This window comes from Phacochoerus africanus, chromosome 4 (genome assembly GCF_016906955.1).
Source record: "Phacochoerus africanus isolate WHEZ1 chromosome 4, ROS_Pafr_v1, whole genome shotgun sequence".
Classification (NCBI taxonomy): Eukaryota; Metazoa; Chordata; class Mammalia; order Artiodactyla; family Suidae; genus Phacochoerus; species Phacochoerus africanus.
In genome coordinates this window covers 60,593,839-60,611,644 of record NC_062547.1, presented here as the reverse complement: position 1 = coordinate 60,611,644, position 17,806 = coordinate 60,593,839, and the positions used below count along the sequence as shown (strand labels likewise).

At 59.6% G+C, this 17,806-nt stretch overlaps 1 protein-coding gene across 8 annotated transcripts; it reads left to right on the top strand.

The window, feature by feature from the left end:
- Positions 1-542: 542 nt before the first annotated feature.
- SSBP4 (single stranded DNA binding protein 4) lies at positions 543-17,793 on the top strand. Of its 8 annotated transcripts, none has more exons than XM_047776536.1 (18): positions 543-884; positions 10,236-10,308; positions 10,684-10,745; positions 10,859-10,917; positions 14,111-14,200; positions 14,570-14,635; positions 14,860-14,919; positions 15,005-15,074; positions 15,245-15,312; positions 15,395-15,462; positions 15,769-15,814; positions 15,899-15,934; positions 16,030-16,084; positions 16,167-16,237; positions 16,320-16,398; positions 16,752-16,780; positions 16,933-17,156; positions 17,425-17,793. In XM_047776536.1, exons 2-17 carry the CDS (start codon positions 10,247-10,249, stop codon positions 17,140-17,142), a joined length of 1,131 nt encoding a protein of 376 aa, XP_047632492.1. In that variant the 5' UTR covers positions 543-884; positions 10,236-10,246; the 3' UTR covers positions 17,143-17,156; positions 17,425-17,793. The 8 variants fall into 8 exon arrangements, with proteins under 8 accessions (XP_047632492.1, XP_047632488.1, XP_047632490.1 ...); XM_047776532.1 differs by having other exon boundaries at positions 10,833-10,917; XM_047776535.1 differs by having other exon boundaries at positions 545-884; positions 10,833-10,917; positions 16,933-17,040.
- Positions 17,794-17,806: the final 13 nt, after the last annotated feature.

Below are 17,806 nucleotides of genomic sequence, written 5' to 3'. Positions count from 1 at the left end.
ATGTGCCATAGCGGTTCCAAATGCGTGTCTATGCAGGTGTGTGCCGAGGTGCGCGTGGTCTGTTTCAGTGTTCTGTAACAGCCACTATTTAAGCTGTGTATACCTGCGTGTCTCTGGGCAGGCTGTGTATGGCGGTTCCCACCTGTGCTGCGGGGTGATACATCCAGTGTGACTGCCTGTAGCTTTATAGGTCTATCAGTAGTTATTCCAGTAGCTATGCGGACTTACGTGTGGAGTCTTGTGTCGGAGAATGCTATCGCAATTAAGTGTGGGCTTGTGTCCTTAGGTGTACAATTTGGGTGGCTGGTTCTATTTGGACAATGTGTGTGTAGCCGTGATCAGCTGTGTCCCTCTGTGTGCCCCAGAAGTGGTGTCCCCACTTATGCCCTGAGCGTGAGCAGCCCGCGCCCCCTCCCCCCGCGGCGGGCACTGCGCTTGCGCGCCCGGCCCACGGTCCTGGCGGCGGGACCCACCCGCGCTCCTGCCATCGCCCCTTTAAGAGCGGCGCCCGCGAGCGACGGGGAGGCGGCGGGCGGGGGCGCGCGCGCGGCGGGAGGAGGGGGCGCGCGCTTCCCGGAACAGCCCGCGCTGAGGGAAGAGAGGAAGAAAATAAAACCAGTGGTCAGAGCCAAAGCTGGAGCTGCCGCCGCCGCTGCCGTCTCGGCCGTTTGGAGCTCCCCCGCGCGGACGATGCCCGCGATGCCCGCGCGGGGCTCGGGGTGGTGAGGCCCGGGACGCGGGGTAGCTATGGCGACCGGGAGCGCGGCCTGCGGCGCCGCCTGACAGGTGTGGGGCCCCAGCGCGGCGGCGGCGGCACGGAGCAGGATGTACGCCAAGGGAGGCAAGGGCTCGGCCGTGCCCTCCGACAGCCAGGCACGCGAGAAGTGAGTCAGTGGGCCGGGACCTCGGGAGCCGGGGGCGGGGCTCAGCGGCCGCGCCGCTTCCGTGGGCCCCACCGCCAGCGGGCACTGCGTTGGGCACGTGGGTGCGGGGTGCAGGGCGTGCGGGGCCAGAGCACGCTCGAAGGGCCGCGAGATTTGAGGGGGTGCGCGAGACCCGAGGGGGCTCAAGGAGGCGTGAGATACGTGGGAGCGCTCAAAACCCAAAGGGGCATGAGGGGCTTAAGGGGTCGCGAGATTTGAGGGGACGCGCGAGACTCGAGAGGTTGAAAGAGTAGTAGGGGCGCAGGAGACCCGAGGGGCGCGAGATTTGCGGGGGCGCGCGAGACTCGAGGGTGCGAGATTTGAGGGGGCGCGCGAGATCCTAGCGTGACTAGAGGTCTAGAGGGTCGCGAGACCTCCCCGACGGTCGAGACTTGGGTGTGCAAGGTTGCATATGCGAGTGCATGGAGTCACAGTTTGTGTAGCTTCCTCCATCCTCCCAGGAAGTTTCCCAGGTAGGCGACACTGCTTGCTCTGGGACTTCTGCTCCTTGGGAAAAGCTTGAGAGATGATAGAAGGGCCTGCAAGGCCACCTGTCCAAGCGGGCTTGGGGCAGCTGGATGGGGCCCTGAGGAAGCTGCAAGGCTCACAGTCCTGGGGCCTGCCACTTGTTCTGGGGCTGGGCTGGGCTGTGGGTAGCAGATGTTTTCAGGCTGTTAGAAGGACAGGTAGCTAATTCCCAGACTCTGTGATGAGAGCTTCTTGGGGTGGGGAGGCAGCAGGGCTGCTGTGCTTCCCTTGCCTTCTGACACTGTCTCTTAACCTGTTTTGTGGCTTTGGATGAGGGAGCACCCCCTGCTAGGCTCACTTTCCCTTCCTTATAAATGCAGTGCCATCTCTTAGGTTTGGGGAGCATTTGAAAGGTGCTGGAGCTGCGACTGCCTCACAGTAAGGGCACCCAACGGTTTTGCAGTATTGTTAAAGTGCCAGAGAGAAGGGAAGGCTCGCCATGGCTGATGGCCAATGGTTGATTCACAAGATCCTAGAAGGACTTGAATGTCTGGGCGGTGAGGAAGCCCCTTGGACATGGGCTCTTTCCTGTTCTGCCTTTTCTGCCTGGGCTGACATTGAGATCACTGCCCCACCCCACTCCTACATATACACATAAGGATGAGTGTCCATTCTCTACCCAGCCTTGGGGTCATTTTGGAGAAGAGCCTTCTGGCCAAAAGATGCTAGGTAGATGAGTACTTTTCTAGGCTTGTCTTGTCGATCTGCACAGTTATGAGGTGGGCTCCATTTCCAGGCACCTACGAGCAGGAAGGCTTTTTGAAACTGGCACCTGGCTCCTTTGAGGTTGGAAGCAGGGGATGTCTGGATACCCAACTCCTGGGAATCCTGGCACATCCGCAGCCATCCTTTTACCCTGGCTGCTGGGATCTAGGGGCTACCACTCCCTCAGTGGGAATTGTTCACTTGTTCAGACATGTGCTGGGCTGGGTCCTGGGGTGTAGTGGTTGGAAAGGCACACCTTGGCCCTGAAGAAGCCCACATCCTAGCTAGGAGGCAAGCGAGTTACTTAGCAAGCTGATGTGAGGATCTTGGGATGTGCTATGAAGAAAGCAAAGTGGGAAAGTGGGAGGTAGTGAAGTGTGAGGGAGGTGCCAGATGTGCAGAGACCTGGAGGAAGAGCTGATGGCTGAGGGCACAGCAAGTGCAGAGTCCCTAGGGTGAGGCCAGGAAAAAGAGCTAGGGCTGGTGTCCAGGGGTGGGGTGTGCCGTATGAGCCAGAGAGGCATGTGTTTGAAAATGCATTCCAGCTCTTTTGTGGACTAGGGCTTATTTGGGGTTGGTGGGGGTAGAGGGCCAGGAGACCTGGGAAAGGCAGGCGCAGTTAACTGGGAGAGAGCTAATGGTGGCAGCTTAGGTGGTGGTCATGGAGACAGAGTGAAGGAAATGGGTTTGAGCTGGGGTGGTAGGGTTTGGAGTTGCACTGGACAGTTCAGGAAAGATTTTGGGGGTTTTTTGGTTTTTCGGGTTTTTTTTTGGCCATGGCATGCAGTGGCTTGATGTGGGATCTTAGTTCCCAGACCAGAGATTGAACCTGGGCTGCAGTGGTGAAAGCACTGAGTCCGAACCGTTAGACCAGCAAAGAACTCCCAGATTTTGATTTGATTCTTTTTTTTTTGGCCGTGCCTGCAGCCTGTGAAAGTACCTGGGCCAGGGATCGAACCTGAGCCACAGCAGTGACAATGCCAGATCCTTAACAGCTAGGCCATTAGGAAACTCCCAGATCTTGATTCTCTGAACATGGTCTTGGCTCTTGGCCCCTCTCCCCCATCATTTTTGGCCAGAGCCATCCTGCACTCATCCATTTCTTGTATAAGCATTGACTTGGAGATGAGGTTCTGCTGCTAAAGAAAGTTTGTAAAGCACCAGATGGTGGCATCCACTTCACTGACAGGGATGACCGGGTCCTGGAGAGGAAGGGACCTGCTGAAGCCAAGGGTTCTGGGTCACAGGTGAGCTCTCAGAAGCATAGGGGCTGATACACCAAAGAGGTGGGCTGGTTGCTCTGAGCCTCAGTTGCCTTATCTGAAATGTGGGCCTTGCAGGATTCTCACAAGGACTGGGTGAGAGGCTTCAGTTAGAGCACCCCTCATAGGCAGCCACCACCCGAGCCACTTCCTGTCCCTGGGCCTTGGTTTCCTCCTCTGTGAAATGGGGTGAATGGGGTGGAGTGGGTTCCACTGCCCAGGGCCTTGACTCTCTGGGACTATTTTTTCTTCCCCGATCTCATCTTCCTGCTTCCTCCTGCCCTTCCTCTCCTTCATTCTTGGGCCCCTGTCCTGTGCCACCTCTGGCTCCCCATCTAAACACTATAGACTTGGGCCAGCCTGTCCCCCAAATGGACTTAGTGCCTTCTGGGTGCATGGACTTTGGGTCCCTGCCCTTGGAGGCTCACAGCAAACAGTGGTGACTGCAGAGTCCAAGGAGCACAATGAAGGGATGGCAGGGTGGGAGAGGGAGGCTAGGGGTCTGAGTGGGCTGCCTGTAGGAAAACATAATCTCTCCTTCTGTAAATAATGAACCTCCACAGTTCCTGCTATTGGCGCATCAGGTTAAGAATCTGACTGTAGCAGCTCGGGTTGCTGAGAGGTGGGAGTTTGATCCCTGGCCCAGCACAGTGGGTAAAGGATCTGGCATTGCCTCGGCTGTGGCTCAGGTTCAGTATGGCCCACTTAAAAAAAAAGGAATTCCCAGAGTTCCTGTCGTGGCACAGTGGTTAACGAATCCGACTAGGAACCATGAGGTTGCGGGTTCGATCCCTGGCCTTGCTCAGTGGGTTAAGGATCCAGTGTTGCCGTGAGCTGTGGTGTAGGTCGCAGACCTGGCTTGGATCTGGCGTTGCTGTGGCTGTGGCTCAGGTTCAGTCCATGGCCCATTTTAAAAAAAGGAATTCCCATTGGGATTCTGTAGGTTAAGGACCCAACGTTGTCTCTGTAAGGGTGCAGGTTCCGCCACTGGCCTCACTCAGTGGGTTAAGGATCCAGCATCGCTAAAAAGCGTTGGTGGGTTGCAGTTGCAGCTCAGATCTCGTGTTGCCATGGCTGTAGGTAGGCTGTAGCTGCAGCTCCAATTTGACCCCTGGCCCAGGAACTTCATATGTTGCAGGTGTAGCCGTAAAAAGACAAACAAAATATTGAATACGTCATCCTAAGGGAAGCCTCAAGAGCACTTACCCCCTGGAACTAACTAGTACCTGCATTTGGTCATCGGTTTTAGGTCTTTTTTTCTTCTTTTTTTTTTTTTGTCTTTTCTAGGGCATATAAAGGTTTCCAGGCTAGGGGTCAAATCGGAGCCATAGCTACTGGCCTGTGTCACAGCCACAGCAATGCAGGATCCGAGCCGCATATGCGGCCTATACCACAGCTCACGGCAACGCAGGATAACCCACTGAGCAAGGTCAGGGATCGAACCTACAACCTCATGGTTCCTAGTTGGATTTGTTAACCACTGAGCCACAACGGGAACTCCGGTTTTAGGTCTTCTTAAATAGGGGGACAAAAGTGACAGAGACGGCTGAAAGCCCCCATGTCCCCTTTGCATGTCTTCCTTCTTTAGCCTCAGAGGCTACGCTGTCCTAAGTTAGGGCAGGAGAGAGATCTAAACGTTTGCTTCACATATGTGTATATCCTTGAACACTCTAAGTGCGCCTAGTGGGTTTAGGATAGTTCTATAAACGACAGTCACAGTACCACTGGACGGCTTGTGTATTTTATCGTAGGATTACTTTTGATATGGGTGCATGGCCTCAGGTACTGTGTTCATTATTCCAGCAGACAAGGGAATCACCGTGCGTCTCTCCTATCCCTGGCTGGGCTTCCAGGTCTGGCTGTGGGTGGCCTTGTTTTTTTTTGGGGGGGGGGTCATGTGATTAAGGGGTTCTTTTTTTTTTTTTGTCTTTTTGCCATTTCTTGGGCCACTCCCAAGAACCTCCCATGGAGGTTCCCAGGCTAGGGGTTGAATCGGAGCTGTAGCCGCCAGCCTACGCCAGAGCCACAGCAGCACAGGATCTGAGCCGCGTCTCCTACACCACAGCCTCATGGCAATGCCGGATCATTAACCCACTGAGCAAGGGCAGGAGTCGAACCCGCAACCTCATGGTTCCTAGTCGGATTTGTTAACCACTGCGCCACCACGGGAACTCCAAGGGGTTCTTGAGAAAAAGGCCCCCACACTGAGTCCTGGAGGCTGAGCAGAGCCAGTGGACACAGGGGAGCTTCTTGGGAACAGCTTGAGAAGAGGCAGGGTCTGGGGAGGGGAACAGGAGGAAGAGGGATGCTGGGCAGGAATTTCTGAGTAGGGGTGGTTGCTTTGGCTGCTGGGTGGGGGAAGGGCTATAAGGAGCAAATGTAAAGGCTGCCAGGAGGCTGGTGAGGAGGGTGACTACCACCCTGGTTCCTAAGAGGTGAAGGCCTGGCCATGAGGGTGGCAGAGGGTAGGGTAGAAATGTGTGGGCCGTAGAGTCCCTTGGGGGCATTAGTGGGGCCTGGTGATGGGTTAGAGGTGGGGGGTGAGACCCAAGGCCTTAAGTAGAGGGTGTCTCCCCGTCCCCACCAGCATTTGCTTTAAGGAGGAGGGGGAGCTGTGCTTGCAGCAGCCTGATGTGGGAGCTCAGTTCCCAGACCAGGGATTAAACCTGGGCTGCAGCAGCAAAAGCACTGAATCCCAACCACTACACCACCAAGGAACTCTGGTAATTTTTTTTTTTTTTTTTTTTTGCCACATCTGAGGCATGTGGAAGTTTCCAGACTAGGGCCAGGGATCCAACTCGTTCCACAGCAGCACCCCAAGTCGCTACAGTGACAACACTGGATCCTTATCCCACTGCACCACAAGGGAACTCTGCTAATTGTTGATCATGAAGGGTAGTGCTGCATTTTGGTCCAGGAAGCTCTAAGACCTCATTCTGTCACCACTTCCCTGAGCAGCTGCAGCCCCGTGTGCCCTTCTCATGAGCATTCCAGGACCAGGCACACCATATGCTCCAGGTCACCAGTCCTTCTGGAGGGAGGGCCTTCGGGGTGCTCCACAGCCCCTCCCATCTCCCACCCTCTTGCAGCAGGAGCCCTTCAGGTGGGTGGGCTGTTCATTATCCAGCTCGTTTGCTGACCAGGGCTAGTGTGGGGCCAGGATTTGGATCCAGAGCCTGGGCCTTCCCCATAACCCAGGTCAGAGCCTGGACAGTGACCCCTAAGCTAGAAGCCCTCCCTAAGGGGAGCACCCTGGAGGTCCCCAAACAACCTTACCAATTGTCCAGACTTCCAGACTTTTCACTGAAAACAAAAAAACTGCTCACAATTCTTTGAGGCTTGACCCTGATAAAACAAAGTATTAGAGTTCTCATTGTGGCTCAGCAGGTTAAGAACCCAACATAGTGTTGGTGAATATGTGGGTTTGATCCCTGGCCTCACTCAGTGGGTTAAGGATCTGGCATTTCTGCAAGCTGTGGTCTAGGTTGCAGATGTGGCTTGGATCTGGCGTTGCTATGGCTGTGGCTTAAGCCAGCAGTTGTAGCTCTGATTCATCCCCTAGCCTGGAAACTTCCAGATGTCGTGGGTGCGGCCCTAAAAAGCAAAAAAAAAAAAAATAGTAAGTTGCTGACCTTCTTCAGGGTCTACTGATGTCCCTGGAGGGGCCCAGGGTGGTTGGTTGGCTCATTCATTAGGGGTGGCTGGGGGCTCAACTCTCTGTAAGGTCAGGAGTGAGATGAAGTCCCTGCTCTGCCAAAGCCACATCTAGTGGGAGCTGCAGGCAGTAAACAGAGCCTAGTGTCAGGTGGAGATAAGATAAGATGATGGGGGATGGGGTTAGAGCGATAGGGAACCCTCTGACAGGTGACATTGGAGCCACGAGGGTCTCTAGTGGAAGTGCCCCATGCAAGGAAACAACCTGTGCAAAGGCCCTGGGGTGGAGAGGTAAAGAGAGGCCATGGGGGGAGGTACTGGAGGGTCTGAGTGAGTAGTGCTGGCTGGGGAAGCAGCACCTGTGGGGGCTCTGTGGAGATCAGATAAGTGATGGTGGTGGCCTAGACCAGCTGTGTGCTGAGAAAGGCAGGGAGAAGGCTCAGAATTACGAGAGAGTGCTTTTTTCTTAAGTTTTCCCCCCTAAATTCAGTAAATGCAGTGGTCCCAGGGGACAGTTGGGTGGCTCTTTACCCTTGCAGAGCACCTGTGTGAGTCAAGACCACCCAGGTTGGGAAACCGGAGGGGTGGGAGAGGAAGACACTAGGGTAGGGCTAGGCCTTTAAGATGTCAGGTGGGTGGTAGACCCTGAGTTCCAGGGGAGGTGGAGCTGGAGCACGCTGTGCTATGGGCGGAGCAGGAAGGGAGGCCACCCAGGGTGGGGGTGGGGGAGCAGGGCCCAGGGCAGAGCTGGGGCAGGGCTAGAGGAGGGAGGAGAGAGGGCAGGGGTGGGCTCCTGGACCTGCATCCTGGGTCAGATGCCACTGCTGGGCAGTGGAGGGTGAGAGGAGATGGACAAGGAATTGATAGGCTGGCAGCTCAGGGCCCTTGCTAGGGGTGGGGGGACACAAGTGTTCTTCTTCAGGAGGCTCCCTGAGCCCTGAGGAGAGCTCTCTGTCCTCAGGAGTGGTGGCCAGACTGCAGCCCCCCAAGTGCTTGCCCTGTCCTCCTGGGGCAGTGTACCTGGATCCCCCTACTCTGTCTTGCTCCCTGTCCAGGTATCTCACTCACCTAGCCTTTTCTGCTCCCTCCATTGTCCCTCAAGGTGGCCTGGGGGCCAGCTGGACCTGTCAGCCTCTCTTTGCCTGAAGGGTGAGGTGCAGAGCAGGCCAGGGTTGCTCAGGTCTCCCCCAGCTCACCAATGGACTCAGGCCTAGTGGATACAGGCCACTGGTGAAGGATCAGGAAACCTCTTGGAAAGGGAGGAGGGTCCCAGGAGTGAGCTGGGCAGGTGAGGCTGGAGGGCCAGGAAGGCTGCTGGGCTGGAGCAGGGCAGTTGCTGCTAGGGGTGCAGTGTTGGAACCTGAGGCACCTGGGCCGGAGCTGCCGCCAAGAGGGCTGTGATGATGAGGTGGGAACCTTGGCCAGTCTTGTGGGAAACATGCTCAGAGCTACATGAGCCCCACGAATCCTTCTACTCTGTGTCCCATTTCTGTCCCTCTGGTGCCTGTCACATGTGGTATGATGTGATGTGAGCTATGGACATGCCTTGCCCTGTGATAGCTACCCCCCTCAACCCCATAGTGTGTCCTCTCGTCCTTCTGTGGCACTGCCTTCCAACCCAGCGGATAACTTAACCTGCTCCTTTGTATTGCTGCTTCTCTGTCTCTCCCCATGAGCAGCTGGCCTCCCAGGGGACAGTGATCTGTTGTGTTCACTACTCAAGGAGGTTGGGGGTGACTGTTGACGGAATGAATGACTGAAAGGAGGCTGGGGGCTGAAAGGAGGAAGAGGACCCAGGACAAGGGCAGAAGCTGTGGGTGGGGGCTGGGACAGAAGGGCTGCACTGCCTCCGGAAGGTCCGACTGTGAACTGGGGGTGGGGGGTGGTCCAAGGAGGGGGCTGGGATGTGAGGATTGAGCAGCCTGGCTGGGAAGGACAAGAGAGGGCCGGAGCATGAGTCAAAGCAAGGTTGTTTTAGGATGGGCCCATCAGTCAGGGGAGAGTGGCCAGCTGAGCAGGGAGGCATCTGGAAGGGCCTCTAACTTCTACTGGGGCAGCCTCAGGCTGGCCCTTGGGGACCTCCCAGTCTCGGATACAGACTCCCCTCAGCCCACCTGAAACTTGACTGGGCAGTAGGAGGACCCTGGGGTTGCTCAGAGGGGCCGGAGCACCAGTAGGTAGAATAGGTGGCTGGGGAATGGGTGACCCAGGTGGGTGTGGTGTTATCCGTCTGCTGACTGATGTGCAGGATGATAGAGGCCAAGGATGGAAAGGCCTGGAAGGCGGTGTGGATGGTCCAGCTTTCCGTGCGGCCCATAGATGGTATTGCTGGTTGGAGGATGACCCGTGCTCTTGGGATGGGCAGTGGCCAAGTTGGTGTGTCCAGGGATACTGGGCATTGTGGCATTTGGACAAGGCGGTGCCCTAGCAGCTGAGTGGTACTGTTGGCCCTCCGTCCCATCTCCCCAGAGTCCCCCTGGGGGCTGGTATGGATATGTCAGAGCCACTACTGGTGGAAGGGAACTGGACCTGATCCTGAGGAAGAGGATAGGATCAGGGATACTTGGAGGGGGACTTCAGGTCAGAGGGCCCCTTTCCTTTCTTAGCAGGTAAGGCTGGGGGAGAGTAAGGCTCTGGGCCCTGGCCACGTGGCCAGAGTGCCTTCTGGGAGACCCCACCCAGAGCACAATGGAGAGTGATGCCCAGGAGCCCTTTCTCCAAGCACGGGACTTCCTTGGGGCCAAGGCTGCTCTGAGGTCTCGGCATTGGCAGGATGGAGCCAGGACTTGGTCCATCAGGGAGTGTTGAACTGAGCAGAGTTTGGCGTGGAGGTAGGGGGCTGGAGACTGCTAGGAGTGCGCCTAAAGGAGGGGCTGCAGGCTAGGTGTTGATGGATGTGTAGGAGCTGGTGAGGAGGCCAACTCTTCTGAGGGGTGGGGGAGACAGAGGGGATGGGGGGACCAGTGGGCTTGTGGGGGAGTGAGTGAGGCTGGCAGTATATATGATGAGGGGCTTACTGGAAAACCCTGCCCATCTTCTCCACCTTCCTAGTGGAGGGCAGATTCCTCACCTGAGAACCCCTCCCAGGGACCTCCTGGGAGGGGTTTTGGGGCCTCCCAGGCCTCCTGAGAGCCTGAGCCAGCCCCCGATCGCCTACCTGCAGGTTGGCGCTGTATGTGTATGAGTACCTGCTGCACGTTGGTGCCCAGAAGTCAGCCCAGACCTTCCTGTCTGAGGTAAGCCTGCCTGGCCAGGCAGCGCCCCATCCCTGCCAGGCCCTTCCTCACCACCGACACACCAGGGTCCTTCCTATCCCATTTTTATCGAATCTCCCGTGGTGGGGTCAGGTTGTGCCCTGGAAATGAGCCCTAGGGCAGGTCAGGGCCCACAGGCTGACATCCTGGCGTCTGTCCATCCATCCAAGGATCTGCCTCCTGCTTCTCTGTCGCTCTGCTCACCAAGTTGCCCCTCTCCTGGCTCCCTTGCCCTGATCCGCTGGTTTCCTTCCCTAGTGTTCCCTGGGCGCCACGCTGGGCTGCCTCTCAGGAGGGGTGGGGATCAGACAAGGCTGGGCAATGAAGGCTCTCATCTTCCTTCCCTCTTCCCTGCAGATCCGATGGGAGAAGAACATTACGCTGGGGGAGCCCCCAGGCTTCCTGCATTCCTGGTGGTGGTGCGTGCGAGGCTGGTGTGGGTGGGCCATGTAGGGGGGCTGGTGGGGGCGCATGGGGAAACCATCGTCCCCCCCTGCCGCCCACAGCGTGTTCTGGGACTTATACTGTGCAGCGCCCGACCGCAGAGAGGCATGTGAGCACTCGAGTGAAGCCAAGGCCTTCCAGGACTATGTGAGTCCCTGCCCCAGGGACTGGGACCAGGCTTCATGGGCGGGGGCCTGTGGTCTTGGGGGGCTGCATGGCCCAAAGCTGGCTTGGATGGGCAGGTGGGCTGGGCTATGGGGTTTGACTGAGATCTTGGCTACTTCTGTGGGGTTCCTATGCCCCCAACTTGGTCCAGGGTCACCCACAGTGTAGGTGAGGCTCCTTCCACTGTACCCAGCTTGTGGAGGTCCCGATAAGCCCCACACTCTCCTGAGGCCAGCCTGCCTTTTGCTGCCCCTCATGTGAACCCCATGTAGAACCAGGTAGATAGAACCACAGCTCCTGCCTCCCTGGCTACCCAGCTTTGTGTAGGTGGGACAGGACTGGACGGCCACCACTGCTTGTCCCCTCCCACCCCAGCCTTTCTGAGCCTTCTGAATTAGGGGCCCAGGCAGGGGTAGTGGGAGCGATGTAGGCCGGGCACCTGGCAAACCTCCCAACCTTGCTTAGCAACTGGGCCGCTGACTTCATCTCTTTGGCCTCAGTTTCCAGGCAGGTTGAGTGGGAGTCAGAGGCCTATCTGGAGAGGAGGGTGGATAACATGAGGGGTCAGGCGGCACCTTGTTGTCATGGGGGAGCAGGTGGCAGTTGCCGCCCTTCAAGAGAGGTCCCCCCAACCCCACCTTCCTCCCTTGTGTACCCACTCTGCTTGTGCACCCACTCACCTGCAGCTGGTCCCTTCACACCTTCAGCCATCTGCCTTGTGTGCTTCTTGGGGCCTCTCAGGGCTTGGCCATCCCTACCTCTCCCTCTGCAGTGGGCCAGGGTCCCATACCATGCACGCCTCCCAGCAGAGAGGCCCCCTGTTCAGGAGGGCCAGGGTGCAGCTCAAGAAGACTGGAAATTCACCATGGCCCTGAAGACGCCCCATGCACACTGTGTGCGCGTTTATGGGAGCTCATGTCACTGCTGTTTGCTCTCATTGGTCCTACTGTTCGTGTGGCCGTCCAGCCAGAACAGGGGCCACAGACGTGTCTGAGGCTGTATGTGTGCCTGGCTCTGCATGGGCCCTTCTGTCTCTCTGCAGCCTCGTCCCAGCTTCTCATGGTGCCTCTTGTGTGGGGGCCGGTGGGGGGGAGGCGGGTCTTGGGCTCTGTAACCTCTCCCTCTCCACCTCCACCTTCAGCCCCGGCTTATGCCTCAGCCCCTCTGGGTGAGCAGTGAGCACACTTCCTGGGGCATGAGCTGGTTACCATGGCAGCGGGGGCATCACGGGAGGGGGTGGCGCCCAGCCCCTGGGGTGTTATGCCCCGCCTGCATACTAACTGGGGATGGGTTGAGTGGGATGATGGGCGTCCTGTCGCCTCCCATTCCTGGTCTCGGCTCCCTCCTGCCCTCTGAGAGGGGCTCAGTCAGCACCTCTGGGCTGGGGGCCGACCTCAGTGTCTCCAGGAAACGGCAGCGCACCCAGCCCGTTGTCATGGCAACACAGGCCTGGCTGGCGCCTCTGGTGGGTGATTGACATGGGGGGTCCAACTCAGGCCACTCGCAGGAAGGGGGGGCTCCCTGCCCTAGGTTTACCCTTCAAGGCCTAGACTGGGGAGCCCCATGCTACCAGGTTCCACACGACAAGATTGGAGCCACTGCTCGGCACCCCACCTCTGCCTTCCCCAGTCCCCAGCCTGCCGTGGCTCAAAAGGGGGTCTGCCCTCCTTTTCTCCCTCTGGGGTTGGGGGAGGTCCCAGGGTTCAGAGCTGTTCTCCTCCAGCCACTGAGGCAGGTGCCAGTGAGGGTAGCTGCTCTAAGCTATCAAGCTGTGTTTGTGAGAGAGGGTGAGGTGGAGGCAAGGGTGATTGGGCAGTTTGGAGAGGGACTGAGAGCTTTGTTGTCCCTCCACTTCCAGGGTCATTTGGACTTTCAGATGATTTGTGCTGGGCCCTAGGAGTGCTCCCACTGGTACTCTCCCAGCTTGGGGCCTGGGCAGAGATCCTTTAGAGGCTGACCTTTGAGAAGGAGCAGGAAAGGGGGGCAGGCCTCCATCTGCAAAGGGAAGGGTGTGTCTCCAAGGGCCCCACTCTGACTCAGACAAGGGCCCCTTTCTCCACTCCTGTAGGGCAGGATGTGCTGTGTGACCGTGGGCAAAGTGCTTAAGCCCTCTGAGCCCACGTAGCTGCAACTCCACAAATTCCTGGAGTTTGTGCCAGTTCCATGGACAGCAGTGACCCAGACAGACCATCCCCTTCCTCTTGGGGCCTTGGAGCAGAGTGGCGGGGGGCAGATGATGCACAGATAGGAGTCAAGGCGCCTCAAGAGAAGACTCTTCTCAGTGCCTGCAGTGTCTTCCTCCTTCCTTGTCCTTTGATGTGTCCCCTCCGTCCCACCTCCCCTATTCCCCCTGCTCTGTGGGCCCCAAAGGCAGACATGCCTGGGACTTGGAACCAACCAGAGGAAGTGGCCTGTCAGCCTGTCCCCCTGCCAACTTTGGGCCTGCCACCAGCATCTCCGCCTTTGGCAGACACGGGAACTCTCCTCAGGCACCCAGTCTTCTCCCCTCCTCCATTTGAAGAGAGATTTGGGGCTAGAGACCCCACTGCTCTTCCTTCCCCTCCCTCCTGGGGGAAGAGGGGGAGTGGTCTGCCCAGTAGCTCCAAGGAAGAGCCTTCTGGGAGGGAGGTTCATATTGAAGCTGCCTCTTGATTCTTTTGTCTGTATATTTGAGGTGGCTTGGGGGCCCAGCTAAAGCTGCCTTGCCAGCCAGGAGGACTCAAGGCTGATTGGGATGGTTGAGAGTGGGGGACCATGCTTCCACCCATCTGAAGTTAGGTTCAGACCAAAAAAACAAGCCTGTGCCAGAAGGATGAGGCACACACTGGGGTCCTGGGTATGCTCAGACCCCCCCAGAATCCTCAGGCCAGCAACTCACTGGGGACTAGGGTTCCTGGCCTCCTCTCTGGGCAGTGTACTCAACAGAGCTGGGCCCTAACCACCTCCAGGATCTTGGGTGCAGCAAGGAAGCAGAGCCCTTGCTGAGGGCCACCCAACACATCGAGTTGCTAAACCAGGGTGGCTCAGGGGCAGCTGTTCTTCCCTCACCTAAAGTGCCCTGTCCTCCATTCTCCCCTGTGTGAGTAGGTTAGACAGCTGGGGTCCTTGTTCCTCAGGCAGCTCCTTGGGGAGAGGAGGATCTGACTTGGTGCTTGCCATCTCCCCACCCTTGCAGAGCACTACAGCAGCCCCCAGCCCGGTGATGGGGGGCATGGCCGCCAGTGATGCAATGGCATCGGGCCCCATGGCACCCGGCTTCTTCCAGGTACAGCCAGGGCTGGGGCCCCCTGTCTCCCAACCCTGGGTGGGCTTGTGTCAGGCATGCGCATGCTGGCCTTACAGCCAGTGAGGGAGGGGCCTTATGGCCTGGAACCCTTCAGGAGAGCCAGGGGTCTCTTTCTGCACCTGGAGCCACAGAGCATGGTTCTGTGAGCCACAGGTCCTGCCCATGACCCTACCCTTAGGGTTCCATTCTCACACCCGCCACATCCTGCAGATGGAAGGGGTTAGTTGACCCACTCTCCCGCCTTCACTGCGGATCCTCCCCTCCCAGCCAACCTTAGCAGAGCCAAGGGAAACCGAGGAGTTTCAAATGAACTCGCACTTCCCAACCCACCTGGTTCTGTCCTCCTAGGGCCCCCCAGGCTCCCAGCCTCCCCCCCACAACCCCAACGCCCCCATGATGGGGCCTCATGTGCAGGTAAGGCTCTGTGATGCCCCACCCCCTCAAACAAGCACACCCTCCTGCCAACCCCCCTGCCCGTGTCCCACTGCGCTCCCATGCACCCCCACCCGGGCCTGGCCCGCTGAGGTTTGCAAGCTGGTCCTGGAGGAGGGGGCTATCCAGGCTGGGGGCTGGAACTGAGCAGCTTTGGGGGCTGAGCAGGTGGGGGGAGGTGCTGATCCCTGGCCCACCTCTTCCAGCCCTTCATGTCACCGCGGTTCCCAGGGGGCCCCCGGCCCACCCTGCGGATGCCGAGTCAGGTGAGACAGGGATGAGGGGAGGGGGGTCAGGAGTTGGGCCAGGGTGGGGGCACCCACACTCAGTGCTGCCGCGCCCCCTCTGCAGCCTCCCGTGGGCCTCCCCGGCTCCCAGCCCCTCCTCCCTGGCGCCATGGACCCCTCCCCGCGTGCTCAGGGTGAGTAGGGAAGTTCCAGCTGCCCTCTCCCTGCTGCCGGTCAGGACCCCAGCTCCTGCTCCCTCACTGTGCAGGAACACCCGCTACTGCTACAGCTGGTGTGCTACTGCTACAGCCGGTGTCCACACGGGGGATGGTCCTGGCCTGAGCTCTCTTCCTTCTGCTCCCAGGGCATTCGAGCATGGGCCCGATGCAGAGGGTGACACCTCCTCGAGGCATGACCAGCGTGGGGCCCCAGGTAAGGGCTGGGCCCAGGTGGCAGGGGAGCTTCCGGGGCTGCCCTCTCTTGGCCTGCACTCACGGCCCCTTTGCCTTCGCAGAGCTACGGAGGTGGCATGCGGCCCCCACCTAACTCTCTTGCTGGCCCGGGTTTGCCCACCATGAACATGTAAGGCCCTCAGGGACCCCTAGGAGTGTGCCCATGCGGGCCACCACCCAGCTTCATGGGCTGGGAATGCTGAAGCCACACTACAGCCCCCATACTGTTTACCTCCTGCTGGGTGGGGAAACTAAGGTTCAAAGGCCAGTGAGTAATGGGTTAGGATTTGAAGGCTGGCCTGGAATCCCTGCGTTCTTCTCAGCCAACATCTGCTGTTCTGGGGGGCATGTGGGCAGGATCAGGGGGGTGTCAGGGAGTGTGTGGTGTGTGCCACCTGGCTCCACTACACCCAGGGTCCACCGCTCTTTCTTCCAGGGGACCCGGAGTGCGCGGTCCATGGGCCAGCCCCAGCGGCAACTCGGTGAGTGTTGGGGTGGGGGATGGGGGGTGGGAGTGTGTGAGGTGGTAGAGTGGGTGGACTGCTCACAGCTGCCCCTCTCCCCAGATCCCCTACTCCTCCTCCTCTCCTGGCAGCTACACGGTGAGTGGGGCCAGAGCTGGGCAACCTGATCTGGGGGCAGGGGCTATGGGCTGGCAGATGGAGGGCCTTTCTCACATCTCTCTCCCCGTGTGCAGGGACCCCCAGGAGGAGGTGGGCCCCCTGGAACACCCATCATGCCAAGTCCTGGAGGTACTGTTGCCCGGGTAGGGCCTAGGGAGGGGTGTGCTTGGGAAAGGCCTTCTGACACCCCATTCCCTCATGTGCTGCCCAGACTCCACCAACTCCAGTGAGAACATGTACACCATCATGAACCCCATCGGGCCGGCCGCTGGCAGGGCTAATGTAAGTGGGGGCTGCTGGGAGGCAGTGACCCCTGGAGTGGGGAGCTGGTAGCCCAAGACCCATGCTGCTCCTCTGCGTACAGTTCCCGCTTGGCCCTGGTCCGGAGGGCCCCATGGCCGCCATGAGTGCGATGGAGCCCCACCACGTCAACGGATCCCTGGGTGAGTGGGCGTCCAGGGATCACACGCCCCCGCCCCGCTGCTTCGCGAGCCTCGTGCGCCCCCTGGCGGCCTCCTTCGGCCTCCTCTGCCGTGTGTGCTCTGCGGGCGTTGGGGGCGCGCCCTGAACTGCCCTGGGCAGCCCAGTGACTTGGGCTGCGCTGGGGGAAGGGTCGAGTAACTAAACCATGGGAACACCCGACCGCGGGTACTGATCTCTCCCCTCCCATGTGGACCCTCGGCCCAGGACCCCCAGGGGGGCCCTAGTGGGTTGGGCGGAGGGAGGGGGCTCGGTCGGGCCGGCTGGGCGGCGCCGGCGCATCTGAGCCGCGTGTCCGCCGTCTTTTGGTCCGCAGGCTCGGGCGATCTGGACGGGTTGCCGAAGGTGAGGGGGCGGTGCTCCAGCGGGGGGCCGGGGGCAGGGGGCAGGCTACGAGGTGGGCCTGCGCGGAGAGGCCTGGTCCGGGCTGGGTCGCGCGGCGGTCGGGCCCCGGCCCGCGGGACGAGGTGTTCCGCGCTGACCGCGGCCGCCCCCAGAGCTCCCCCGGCGCTGTGGCCGGCCTGAGCAACACCCCGGGCACCCCGCGGGACGACGGTGAGATGGCGGCCGCCGGGACCTTCCTGCACCCGTTCCCGAGCGAAAGCGTAAGCGACTGCGTCGACTCCCCCCCCGCGGCGGCGTCGGGCCGGAGGGGCCTGGCGGGCAGACCCCGGCGGGGCGGCCGGGGGGCCAGAGCAAGACCGTGACCGCGGCGGGCCAGGTGGGGGGGCGGCCGCGGCATCCTTCCCTTCCCTCCCCTTCCCCCCTCCCCTTCCTCACTCCCCAGGCCTGCCCTATCTCACCGCCCCGCCCCCTCCCACCCCCACCCTGGGAGCCCCAGGCGGCCCGCCCTTGCATCGCCTTCTGACCTCTTCCCTCCCCACGTTTACACCGCCCTGTTCCCCATTCCCCCCCGGGGGGTGGGGGCGGGTCCCAGCCTAGGCCGGAACTGAGCCGGCCCCGCGCGCCATCCCCTCGTCTTTCCGCAGTACTCCCCCGGGATGACCATGAGCGTGTGATGGGGCCGCAGCCCCTTGCCCACTGCCGGCCTCGGCTTCTGCCCGGCGCCCCTCCCTGGGGCCAAGGTCCAGGGGCTCGGGTGGTCTGCAGGGTGAGGGTCTGAGGTCACACCTTGGGCAGCTGGACTCCCGGTCAAGGCTTGGATGGCTGGGAGGCCCCGCGCGAAGGACTAATTTCATTTTATAGAAAAACACAAGGACCTCAGAGACGTTCTTTCCTGTACGGGCCCTTCCCGCAATTTCTATTTTGTCTGGGAGGGCTCCTTGGAGAACCTCCTTTCCCCTGGACAGCAGGAGTGGGCCCCACCAATAAACATAACTTGATTTTGGTTTTTGGTATCTGGTCTCAGAT

Bases quoted from the DNA above. Each gene is read 5' to 3' on its own strand.
- SSBP4 (XM_047776532.1), top strand. From the start codon at position 826: ATGTACGCCAAGGGAGGCAAGGGCTCGGCCGTGCCCTCCGACAGCCAG. The intron at 14,201-14,569 runs GTACAGCCAGGG...CTGTCCTCCTAG, and splicing joins TGGCACCCGGCTTCTTCCAG to GGCCCCCCAGGCTCCCAGCC. The intron at 15,935-16,029 runs GTGAGTGGGGCC...CCCCGTGTGCAG, and splicing joins CCTCTCCTGGCAGCTACACG to GGACCCCCAGGAGGAGGTGG.